Below are 12,916 nucleotides of genomic sequence, written 5' to 3'. Positions count from 1 at the left end.
TATTCCATAAATAAACAAGCAACATTACCAACCACTTGGCCCCCTGGCTTGGGAGCCTTCACAAATTCCACCCATGTGTTCCTTCCTCAGTCTGACCCTCAAACTGCAGGATCACAACTCAGGACTAAGGGAATGTGAAGGCCCCTCTCCCACTACATCAGTTTGGAAGAAAAATAAAGTATTTTACATTACATACACCTACTTATTTTGGTGTTTAGATTTCAGAAGGTATGCAAAGAGATTGTAAGGTCATAATCCAGTGGCCCAGACTGAGCAGGGTCCTACTGTGGACAGCAGAGTTAAAAAACTGAGGGAAGGAATTAATTTTATTCCTTTTCAGAAACCTCCCTGCACACACTCTTTACATTTCAATAAGTGAAAAAAAAAGGCAGATTCAATTTCTACTCCCAGAATACTAATGAGAACATCTCTTATCACCTTTAATTTTGCTTGACTGTTCTCTTTGAGATGGCATCAGATCAATGCAGGAACTAATGCTCATGCAGAGGTGAGATAAGGATTTTCTCAGAGGTTCAGCACAACCTCCCAAGGAAAAAGCCTGAACAAATATTAAGTGGAAGAGATACAAGAGATAATTTAATGCTAATTAAGTGCACTGCCACAGGCAATTCAATAGTGTTCCTAGAAGTCTTTTGTGTTTGCTCAATTATAACTTTTATTATTATTATTGTTGTTGTTAATGTGATTAAATGAGAATATTTTTTGTCTGTTTCAGACAAAAAAGGTCCCACCCCAAGAATCTAAAGCCTATATACATACAAAGACACAAAAATAGAGCTCTCACAAATTTCACACAACCTACCAGTTTTTTTCTGTTTACTACAAATTCAGACCTTAAAAAGGAGTGAACCCTGATCTGTGAGGGTTGGGATCCTGTTACACCTGCAGGGCTGCCCCTCTGGGTGGCATGTGCAGACCTTCACTTATGGCTTGGAAATTCAATGTACAGTGTGCAGTGCCTGAAGAAGGCTCAGGAGTACATATATATATTTTTTGTATTTATATATGCACACACACACAATGGTAAAACTCCATGAAGTCTGTAGTTACCTCAAATATTCCATGGTCACAACATCACAACAATAAAAATGCCCCACGTTTAACAAGACAAACACTTGGATTTACATCAGGATTATGAATTCCAGTGTCATGCTGCTAAAAGCCTGAACACTTTATACTTGGTAACAACCAAAACCCCAGAAAGTGCTGCCTGGAGTGAACCACTTTGGTGTGTGTGGCTTGGAACACACTTTGCTTCCACTGCCTGGCCTGTTCTGCCTTCCAGCATAAGGTGCTTATCTGAACTCACAGGAAAAACACAATGGAAAACAGTTTGGAGGAGCAGAGAGACCAGAACAACTCCTTGCTGCAAACTGTGCTGTTGATTTCCATCCCCTTTTCCCTCAGATTGATTATTTTTCAATGTTCTAACAAGTTTAAACAAGATTTACAGCCAAGCAGGTGATGCTGGGGGGAAGGATTAGTCCATGAAGTCCATTATCGGTGGTGTGATGGCACTGCAGGAGCTGCAGCTCCCAGGGGAGCACCAGGACAGGAGCAGGAGAGCACAGGGGCAGCTGCACCTCCTCTGGCTCAGGCACAGGCTGGAAAATCAGAATTAAAGTGTGACCTGCACCTCCCACATGGAGTCAACTTTGTGATCCTGACAGTGCAGCACAAGGAAGGGAAGCAACGTGGGGAAAACAGGAATGCCAAACATAAATCACAGAATCACAGAATCGATTGGGTTGGAAAACACCTCCAAGATCATCAAGTCCAACCCTTGGTCCAACTCCAGTCCCTTTACCAGATCATGGCACTCAGTGCCACATCCGATCTCAGTTTAAAAACCTCCAGGCATGGGGAATCCACCCCCTCTCTGGGCAGCCCATTCCAATGCCTGAGCACTCTCTCTGCAAATAATTTCTTTCTGATCTCCAAGTTAAATTTCCCCTGGTAGAGCTTGAGCCCATCGTGCCCCCTTGTCCTATTGCTGAGTGCCTGGGAGAAGAGACCAACCCCCACCTGGCCAGAACTTCCCTTCAGGTAGTTCTAGACAGTGATGAGGTCACCTCTGAGCCTCCTCTTCTCCAGGCTAAACACCCCCAGCTCCCTCAGCCTCTCCCCACAGCACTTGTGCTCCAGTCCCTTCTCCAGCCTCGTTGCTCTTCTCTGGACCCGCTCCAGCCCCTCAAGATCTTTCCTCAACTGAGGGGCCCAGAACTGAACACAACACTCAAGGTGTGGCCTCCCCAAGGCAGAGTCCAGGGGAAGGGTCACTGCCCTGGGCCTGCTGGCCACGCTATTTTTGATACAGGACAGGATCCCATTGGCCTTCTTGGCCACCTGGGCACACTGTTGGCTCCTGTTGAGCTTCCTATCACTCAGTCCCCCCAGGTCCCTTTCTGCCTGGTGCTCTCCAGCCACTCTGTGCCCAGCCTGGAGCACTGCAGGGGGTTGGTGTGGCCAAATGCACCTCTTGGAGGCCAGAGAAAAATCTTGAAAGTGTCCTGATAAAATAGAAAGTGAACCAGAATTGTCACTCCCCGCTCAACACACACCACCTGTGGTCAGTGAACCCAGGCTCAGAAAGGGGAGCAGCACTTACAGCCAACAAGGATTTAAACTCCAACACAATCCTACACCAGAACATATTTCCTGACCTATTGCTGTCCTGATAGTCAATGAGAAGTCACTTTATTCACTTCCTGGTCTTATCAATATTTTTAGAATACTTTTTATCACTCTTCTTCATCTTTCAGCCACAGCACAAACCCCTCTCTCTTCCGTCTCCTCTCTTGGCCATTAGAAGCCCAAAGATACTCCCAAATCCTAACAAAAGAAAGGAGGTGAATGCTGAACTGTGAACTGAAAAGCTTTTCCCACATGGAAAACAGGCACAGAAACACAAGCCGTTTCATTTCTGCTGTCAGGCTTGTAAAATATTTGTTCTGCTACTTGAATGGGCAAATTACTGATGGTGTCACTTCTCAAAATTGACTGGGAACTAATGGGCACTTCCCAGCTCCGGAAATGGGCTGCGAATTCCAGACGGAGTCATTTGAAATAAAAACTGGTGGCAGAGGGAAGCTCACAGTTGTGAGGATGGAGAAATGAGGGAACAGCCCCACGCCAGCACAGATGATTTAAGGAGAAATCTATCACCGGCCTCGTATTTTCTAGACCAGCTGCTCCTTTCCAAAGCCATCTGCTCCATTTCCCTGCACATGGGGCTTTCTGCAGCTGCAGCAGCTCAGAGAAGGCTCCCCAGGCTGACAGGCAGGCCATAAAACACCACGCTGGGCTCGGATTTCTTTATTAAGAACAAGAGTAAAATAATTCTCAACTCAGGAAATGCTTTTCAGGAGTTCAGGGATTCAAAAAAAGCCTGGTGTACTGTGTCTTAAAAAGATGGGTTAGGTTTAAATTTGTTTAAAGCCTTAGAAATTATGAAATAAAATGATTCAACTTCACACTGAGTTTTGAAGCATAAATATTGTGGAAATTCTTTAGCGACAGAACTATGAAATGGTGTCTCAAAAAGGGCAAATATCAATAATTAGCCACTGCACTGGCCTTCCCAGCTCATTTAATGTTACCAAGAAATTTCCCACAGGATAATCTCCAGTTTTTCAGGAGGACAGTGTAAAAATAAGCCAGCTATTTTTCTTGTTTTTCTTTTAATGTCTATGACCTACTTACACAACTTAGTCCTTTATTTTCCCCCCTTTTTTGCATTGCTTTGAAAACTGCATTTAAACAGCCCTTCAGTGATTAAGTACCCTCTGAAGAGTTAAGTGCATAAGCAAAAAAATCATCCCAACATATAAGATATTTAGATAAGCAAACAAAAAAACAAAATGTCTTCTGTACTCCATTTAGTACACAGCACATGAATAGTAATTATAATCACTTAACGAAGCATGGAAAACAAAGATTTTGCAATAAAACATTTTCTCCTTATCCACTTGTTCTACATAGATATTTGTAGCTGGTGCTTTTATATATTCAGAAATCAAGCACTTGTTTAGTTGGTGTCATTTATGTTAAATAAATATGTCATCCTCTTAACCATCCTGTACAAGCAGTAATTTATTTATTCTCAGTAATTTATCTTAATTAATTTTGAACAGCTCAGGTGTGTTCCAGCACCTGCTTCCAAACATTCAGTTTTCTAACACTACAGGTAATTTGGTGCTTGGTTTGGGATGTTACAGTTCACCCTCAGCCAGGACCTTTGTTTTACACCAACACACAGCACTTCTGGTGACATCCATCCTACCACAATCCAGACAACACTCCTGTCATTCACCACTTCCAGTTTCTGTAACAATAAAGACCAGAATGCTTCAATATATCCATGGGAAAAGCTGATTTTCAGCAGCTGCTCCCGTGACAACTGCTCCTCCATCCTTGTTTTCCAGCTGCAGGTTCTCGGACACTGGATTTTCATCCCTACAAACCCCAAACAAGCAGTTTGAAAGGAGAGGGTCTCAGCCCACGTCCCCACAGCTTCAGGAACCTGATGCAGAGTTCACCCTGCCGGGTTTGATGTGCCCTGACTGAGCCCCATGTGCTCACCAGCCCAGCGCCCGCTCTTAATGCCATCAGCACTTTTAGGAGCCCCCTTAATGACCCTAATGGCAGTTTTTAAAGCACACACAGGAGGGAAACACATATGTGTTCGACCCCTATTTGCCATCTGATAATATTAGACTTGCTACAGGAGGTAAGTCAATATTAGGGAAAATGAGGGCTTTGGGCTCATCCAGGGGAGTTAAAAGCCCAGATCCAGTATCAGGGTAACATTCATCTGCCATCTGCCCTCGACTACTCCTCCTCCTCCTCCTCTCCCAAGGTCACAGTCTCTGCATTATCTAGAGGTGCTCTTTGACATCTCTAACTCATTTTGGAAGCTCCTCTGTTAATAATAAGGGCATTAGGGAAGGGGTGGGGGGAACCAGCTTCTGAGGAGGCATTGTTAGGACAAGCTGGCTGAAGGGATCCCGTCTGTCCCAGCTCCAGCTGTCCCTGCAGGAGATGCTGCTGCTCCCAGCCCTTCCCAAAGTAGGACTCTGCTCCTGGGAGCCCTGCAGTGCTCGGCCCCCTCAGCACAACTTCCCTCACCTCATTTTAGACCTCTCCCCTCCCACACGGAATGCAGAAAAAATGAGCCCATGAACTAATGTGAATATTTTTTTTTTAAAAAGCCAACCTAATGCACTAATTGGAGCAACATTTGGTACCAACCAGATCACCAACACAGACATACCCATGTGGGAACCCACCCCAAACATTTTAGATTTATTGTGGTGAGAATTAAGAGCAATTCACCTCTGAGACTACAAGGAAGGCAACAAGGATTATTGTCACCACTGCAGGTGACAGGTGGAGAGTTTAAATATTTTAACTCAAAGCAGCCCCTTCCCTTTGGCCTGGGCTTGGCTGACCACTGAAGAGGTGCTGAGGAATACAGGTGGGTTTTCCTTTCCCACCACACAGCACGAAGGGAAAGCAGACACTGGGCACACATCTGGGAGGTGCCAAAGCAGCTCCACGTCTGCACAAACAGCAAAGCCTAAAACAAGAACATCACTGTACTTTTCAGAGTGTAAATCAATTTATTTTTACCTATAAAAGTACTTTAAGGGGTACTGTGGTTTTCAGCAACTTCAGGAACTTCCTCTGTCAAGGAAATTCCCTTGTAATTGCCTTTGCAAGGAGCAGGCAGATGTTCAGCTTGATTTATACTTTTATCATTTTTTAAAAATCGTGGTTTTTACATGTCTTTTTAGGCAGCTGCAATTCTTACATTTATTGCCACTTCCCTGTAGGGCACAGTATATGTCTCAGCCATTAACTTGGGTTTTATTTTGGTTTTTTTTTGTTTTAAACAGGCTGCCAACATCATGACCAACGCCAGCTCCTCTCCCTCTGTCCTTGATTTCCCTCAAAGCTTCTCCTGTAAAAGTCATTTGCTGGAGGTCTCCTATTTTTATTAGGGTGCAAGAGATGTTGTTATTTAATTAGGTTAAAGAGTCTTATTCCCAGCCTGCATTTCAAATTACATCTCATGCACGTAAGCCTTATAAAACTTTAATCATCAAGTTATTACAGTAATTGCTTGGACTTATAATTTCCTACATGTCGGGGACAGAGTTATAAAAATAATTTAATTTGCATGATGTATTTATCTGCCACAATATGAAGATATTTTTCATTTAATGATATGTATTTAAAATGTGAATATTATCTTTACAGACACTACAGAGCAAAGAAGTGTTTGTCCACAAGAAATTTTGCCTCCTCTTTTTAGTTTTCTGCCTTCCTTTTTTTTTTATTATTACTTTTTTCTCCTCTCTTTTCACAGTTTTCCTATGAAAATGAGCCTTGTACTTGTCTGAGGGGACACACAGCCCTTGTGCACAAAGTTCTGCTCCACTTTTGGAGAGCATCACTCATCTGCCCTGACTCTGAGATCATCCCACGCCTGCAATTCCTTCTCCTGTGCATTACACAAACTTTGGCTCATTTTAAAAAGCAAATCCAAAACACAGTTGAGTCCTATGGTGTCCTTTATTATATATGTGAACATCTCCACACTGCAGGTTCAACGAGGCAGCAGAGACAAATTCTACACTGATAAAAACAACCTTTACTTGTTTGTTGGGATCTAAAAAAACCCAAAAAGTTACTTTAAAAGTCTCTGTTTGAAGCACAAGGACAGCAACAATGGAACAGCTGATGCCCAAGAGCTGCCCCCACCCCCATACAGATGCTACTCCCTTTTCATCGGGGGATAAACCATCTCCAATTACTGCAGGCTAACATGTTATTCAAGGATAAATGTGAGCAGGCTCTTGTCCCACAATCAAAGGAAGGCAATTCAAGTAGCTGACGTCTGATTCTCATTATGGGAATGCTTTTAAAAGCTGAATTCTTGATTTGAGATATGCCTTTCCTTCCCCACTCAGCCACTAAGGCCAAAGAGAGGGGCCTGTTCTCTTTATTTCCACTTCCCAACAGCCCTGCCACTGGAACACAGGGAAAGGAAGACACAATGAATTCCACCAGCACTTATTTAAAGCAACTGAAAGTGCTCCCAAAAGGTGAAGTCACTGCTTGAAAACTCCAATTTTTCATTTTCCTTTTGTACCTTTTTGCCTGTTCCCTCAGCAAAAATGTTTTAAAAAATTCATACAAACCCCAAGTATCTTTATTCTTTTGAGATTTGCAGAACAGTCAACAGAACCTGTAACACAAAAAGGATGGTAGTTCTTGATAAAACTCACAGTATTTTTCCTCAGTAATCCTGTGTACTTCATGTTTAAGGGTTTGGGGGTGGAATCAGAGCCCCCTTTGGTTCAGATTTGGGTTATTCACTACCAGGGCACACACCTGAGGGCTGGCATGGCAAAGCTGGGCAGGGAACACCTGCCAACTGTGCACACAACCATAAATCTGGCTGTTCCTGATTTCTGAATACTTCAGCCCCACAGTTCTAGCAGCACTGGGGGGGGATCCAATTTGCCTCATTTGGCTGCAGTTGAAGCATTTGGGCCCCAGGGAGCACTGCAGCCCCTGCAGAGTCACCACCTCAGTGCTCACTGATGGAGAACAGGGAGGACACACCTGAACACCTGCCACTCACTCCCTCTGCCAAAGAGAGCAGCAACAAAGCAAAAGGACACAGCTGGAGCATCACTCTGCTGATCAGAGCTCTCAGCTGGGATGCAAAATGACATGACTTGAACACACAACTCCCCCAGCCAAGGGGAATGACCCAAAGCTCAGCCCTGTCTCCACCTGCAGGCACACCCGAGCTCAGGATCTGTCAGCGCGGCACCAACGTCAGCAGGACAGGCTCTGATGTTATTAACAAGCTGTGTGGCTTCTCCCACACACACCCTGAGTTGAAGCCCTTGCTGTACAGACTGCAGAGCAGGGCATGCTATGAAAGGCCTCATTAGTGCCCTGCTTCACACACCTAATAAGGGCAGCTCACGCCCACTGCAGATGGCAGAGCGACCGCAGCACAAACACGGGCACAGGGCTCTGTATGTTCAGGGCCCTGGGAAATAAAGGATATTCAAAAGCAAAGGAAGGTCACAGCATCCTTAAACAACCGAAACCAAGGAGAAAATAATGACTTCCCGCCTGAAGTCCAACTGAGAAGCCTGAACTGCAGGGGCTGACACAGGCAGCGCTGCCGCTGCAGTGAGTGGGAGAAGACGAGCATGGGAAGGCACAAAGCTGAGCCAGCCCTGGGTTCCACTGCCTGGTCACTGTGGTTGGGGGATAATAAACTGTGTCTGTTGACAGAGATTAAGGTAACATTTGTTATCTTTACAGAATGTTCTGTGCCTTTCTGGAAGATGAAGATCACTTGAGGATTGAAACTTTCAGCTTCTTTTTCAACAATGCTTCTGCTACGCAGCTCAGATTCAAGAAAATAATTACATTTCCAAATCCCTTGGGGGACAGCGGTCTTCTTTGCCTTCCTCATGAACTTTTTAATTTGATGTTGTACATTTTTAATGAGACACACAACATGTGTTTTGATGTTACCAAGCCAGCAATAGGTTGCCAGTTTCATCTCGAAAAGGAACTCACAGGCAGCAAACTCTGGTCCTCAAAAAAGTTTTGGTTTTTTTTCATTTAAGACACACAAGGCAGCAAAGTATCTGAGTTTTACATCTACAAAAACCAACTGGACTAGAGAACACCTTCTGCTGGATATTTTAAACTCCTGTAACCTGGTCCTGTGTTCACAACCTCTAACAGTTATTTCTGTGCAGAAAGCTCAAGGTACCTACATGCAATTCCTGTACATTCTGTTTTTCTTGCCCACACACAACACGATGTGTCTGCCTGAGAGCCGTGGGTAGCAAAAGAGGATACTGAAATGTTGCATGAATGACACAGGAACAGAATGTGAAAAAACGTATTTCCCTGTTTTTTCAGCCCTCCCTTCCCTTGCAGGTTTGTGACACAGTGTCACTGCTGAAATCCTTCTCCTGCCTTCTTTTTGTACATCAGTGGTGCTCCCTGAACACTTCACCAGATAAAAGGAATTGTCCTAATTTAACCAAGAGGCCAAGTGAGGTTTCTGGAGCAAAGCAGAGTCACGGATAGAGAACGACAGCTCTGGAAAGTTCTGCACCTGATTTCCATAGCAATGCAGACCCAAATACCTTGCAGCACCCCAAAACCAAAGAATTGGATTTAGAAATACTTCCTGACAAGGTGAAGAAAAAAGGGGAAGAGAAAACAACTGGGATGGCGTGCAGAGCAGTGAGACAAGAACCTCTGATCTCTTCCCTTTGAAACAGAGCTGGGATTCAGGGCACTGTCAGACACAGCTTTGCCTGTCAGTTCCTCACCACCCCCAAACCCCCTCCTGCTATTCTGAGCCATTCCATTTGTTTCTTAGGATTTCTCCACATTTAATTAAACTGTTAACCAATATTCCTCCAGCATTTCCAATTCCCTGCTTGAAAGAAACAGTTCTCTGAGGTAGAAATGACAGGACACTTGCCAGGTGTTGAGAAGGAAGTGGTGGAGCTCAGGAAATCATTTTGGAGCTCATCACCCCCTTTTGCCTCATGGCAAGCACAGACCCCTCCTGTATTTAAAGCCAGCAGGAAGGAACTCACTTGCTGCTAAAGGAAAAAGGAACAGGATTTTGTTTCTTCTATAAAAACCCCTGGCAGTCCTAAGAAGTTCCAAACCAAGAAAATAAGAATACAAGCAATAAAAATACTTGATGGTTTGCAGTGGAATTGCCACTTATTTACATCTGGAAAAATGAAGAAATTCAACAGTTTAATAAAAGGTGAATTAATGTAAGAAGCCAGTGGAAAACCAGTCAATTTTATCTAAGACAACTGCAGAATTACCTTGTCTTTGGAAAACATTCCTCACTGCTTCTCAAGGAGAAGGATCCCATGGGCTGATTCATGCCCTTTCTGCTTTATATATGCAACCTTAAGATTTTCCCAGTTTCTGTCACCCACAAAAAGAAATCCAGTTTTCCAAACTGAGCAAAACCAGCAAAAGACAACGTGGTAGAACTGAACATACCTGTTGATAGAAAAAATTTAGAGTTGGTTTGTCCTCAGTGAACTGGTTTAGAAATCCTTTTGGCAAATACCGAATTCTCAATTCATATCTGGAAAGCAAGAAAAAGAGAATTAAAGCTGCTGAGCAGAAATTAATAGTTAAAATCTCACAAATAAAAGATGCCTTCAAACTTTCTTAAAAATAAGGATAAAATCTAAACAAACTTGGAAAAGCAATGGAAAATTTCCTCTGGCTAATCAAGAGAACTAAAATGGAATTTACCTGTACCTGGTATTTCACACAGATGTTGACACAGGACCTTTGTAATAGAAGCAAACAGAGTCCTGCTGCCTGGTCAGAGCTTCAGAGAGAACAGAAGCACCAAGACTTGGAGCAGATAAGCTCCAAAACTGTGGGAAGGGAGGCCCCAGTTAGGTGGCAACAGCAGAAGAGGTGCCAGAAGCACTGCCATGACCCCATGGCACAGCTTTTATCTCTGGTTATCACAGGCAGGTACTTAAAACACTGATCCTGCTGCTCCAGGAGTGGCAAACAGTGTCATCACTCCCCAGGGAGCCACATCCTACAGACAGAACAAGGAACACCACTCTGCTCCCTCTCTCAAGTGCTCTGACATCACCTCTGAATTTTCCATAGGTTTTGAAGGGATTTCTCCATAAAAGGGTTTCCTGCTCCCTTATTCCTCATCACAACACTTAAAAAAGCCAAACAAAAGACTTCTCAACCTGACAAGTCATATTATTGAAGTCAACTGGACACCACAAGTGAAGGAAATGCAGAATGAGCCTTGATGCATCACCTGCACCAAAGCTGTGCCCCTTCTCAGCCCTAAACTTCTGCTTCCAATCCCTAAATTCAGTATTACTGCCTGTCTGTGGTAAGAGAGCAGTGCCTGACACCCTGCTCCCTTCCTCCCCTGACACATTCCTGCAGTGAAATTCTGATATTAAATGTCTCCATCCCCTTGGCTATGTCAATACAGCATATCCTCACTAACATTCTCTGGAGTCCTTCCCAAAATAAGTGTATTTAACAGTCTACTCATGGTAGGAGCAAATATTGCAACATTTCAACCTGTTGGCTTCAGCAGAACAAGAACTTCTTTTCAGCTTTGGCTGCCTGTAACCAAGGTTTATACTGGGACATGGCAAAAAGTCCCCAGGAATGAGAGCTGCTGAGTATGCCACTGCAGGCACAAGTTGCAATATTCTTATTTGCTTTGAAATCCTTTTAAGTCCTGTTAGAAATCAATAAAATAAGGAAGACACTTGGAAACTGTAAACACATGCACACACGGTACACAAATGAGGAATATTTAGAGAGATTTTTTTGTAGTGTGACAATTTATTTCATAATTCCTCTGCAGAGAAAACATGCTATTGAAGAGTCTTCAGACTGGGATATACAGGGAAGGCTGAGAACACCTGAGAGTAGGTTTGGATGGGATATAAAGAAGAAATGATTTGTGAGGAGGGGGGGCAGGCCCTGGGACAGGTTGCCCAGAGAAGCTGTGACTGCCCCATCCCTGGGAGTGTCCAAGGCCAGGCTGGACAGGACTTGGAGCAACCTGGGACAGTGGGAGGTGTCCCTGCCCATGGCAGAGGTTGCATTGGATGATCCTGAAAGGTCCTGCTCTATCCAAACTGTTCTCTGACATCATGAATCACTTGTTTAGCTTTTGGGGGGCTCTATAACCCAGTGCATTTTAGAACCATAGAATTGTTAGGGTAGGAAAACACCTTTAAGGTCACTGAGTCCAACCCTCAATGCAGCACCATGTCCACCACTAAACCCTGTCCCCAAGTGCCACATCCACATGTTCTTTGAACACTTCCAGGGATGGCAATTCACCTCCATCAGCAGCCTGTTTGTTTCAGTGCATGAGCAGGGAAACTGTTCCCAGTATCCAACCTAAACCCCTCCTGGAGCACAAATCTGATGAGGAGGAGCTGGGGGGGCTCAGCCTGGAGGGAAGGAGGCTCAGGGAGACCTCACTGCTCTTTTCAACTCCATGACCAGAGGCTGGAGCCAGGTGTGGGTCAGTCTCTCTTCTCCCAGGTAACAAGTGTTAGGAATGAGAGCACAGACTCATGTTCCAGCTCCAGGACAGGTTTGGATATGAGAAAACTGGGTATTAGGAAATATTTCTCCATGGAAAAGGGCTGTCAAACACTGAACAGGCTGCTCAGGGCAGTGGTGGCATCACCATCCCTGGAAGGGTTTAAAAGACATGTAGATGTGACACTTGGGGACATGGTTTAGTGGTGGCCTGGGCAGAGCTGAGGTAATGGTTGAGCTCAGTGATCCCAATGCAAACCATTTGGTGATTCCACGATGCAGAACACCACTACTCTCTGGGAAAAGAGGAAAAGCAATCCCTCTCCCTTACAGGGACTTGTCTTCTTCCCTGAGCAGCCGTGAGAAGCTGCATTTTGCAACAGGATCTCAGGAGAAAATCAGGTTAAGGCCAAAGAGCTTGGCTGGGACAGTCACCTCGAGTGACCCTCATGACCTATTTATAACCTGATCTCTGGCAAGCCCTACAGGAATAAGGAAGCCAACTTCCAAAGGCCAGCTCAAGGGTGGGCTGCATTTCAACAACCCTAAATTTACTGCCTTTGAAATGCAGCCAATGATGAGGATGACAAGTCCCTGACAAACCAGGTCTACTCATGGGGCAAGTAGCTCAGCTGATCATCATCCCTCTTATGTTTGATGAATTGACCACTATCCCAGGGACAGCTCTGTGTCTCTCCTGGGGTAGAGAAACTTTCTGACACGCAGTGGGCCTCCATCCCACCCTCAGGAAGGT

The 12,916-nt window shown here is 44.4% G+C and overlaps 1 protein-coding gene across 12 annotated transcripts in view; it reads right to left on the bottom strand.

Annotated features, from left to right (window-relative positions):
- The window catches only part of PTK2 (protein tyrosine kinase 2), a 186,268-nt gene that overhangs the window by 76,847 nt on the left and 96,505 nt on the right, over nucleotides 1–12,916 (bottom strand). For all 12 annotated transcript variants that reach the window (XM_071553777.1, XM_071553772.1, XM_071553775.1 and 9 more), the window contains one exon: nucleotides 10,105–10,192. In XM_071553777.1, coding sequence (XP_071409878.1) covers nucleotides 10,105–10,192 — 88 coding nt within the window. The remainder of the gene's footprint in view (nucleotides 1–10,104; nucleotides 10,193–12,916) is intronic.

This window comes from Pithys albifrons, chromosome 4 (genome assembly GCF_047495875.1).
Source record: "Pithys albifrons albifrons isolate INPA30051 chromosome 4, PitAlb_v1, whole genome shotgun sequence".
Taxonomy (NCBI): domain Eukaryota; kingdom Metazoa; phylum Chordata; class Aves; order Passeriformes; family Thamnophilidae; genus Pithys; species Pithys albifrons.
The sequence above is the reverse complement of the archived record's forward strand: the minus strand, read 5'-3'. Positions and strand labels throughout refer to the sequence as shown.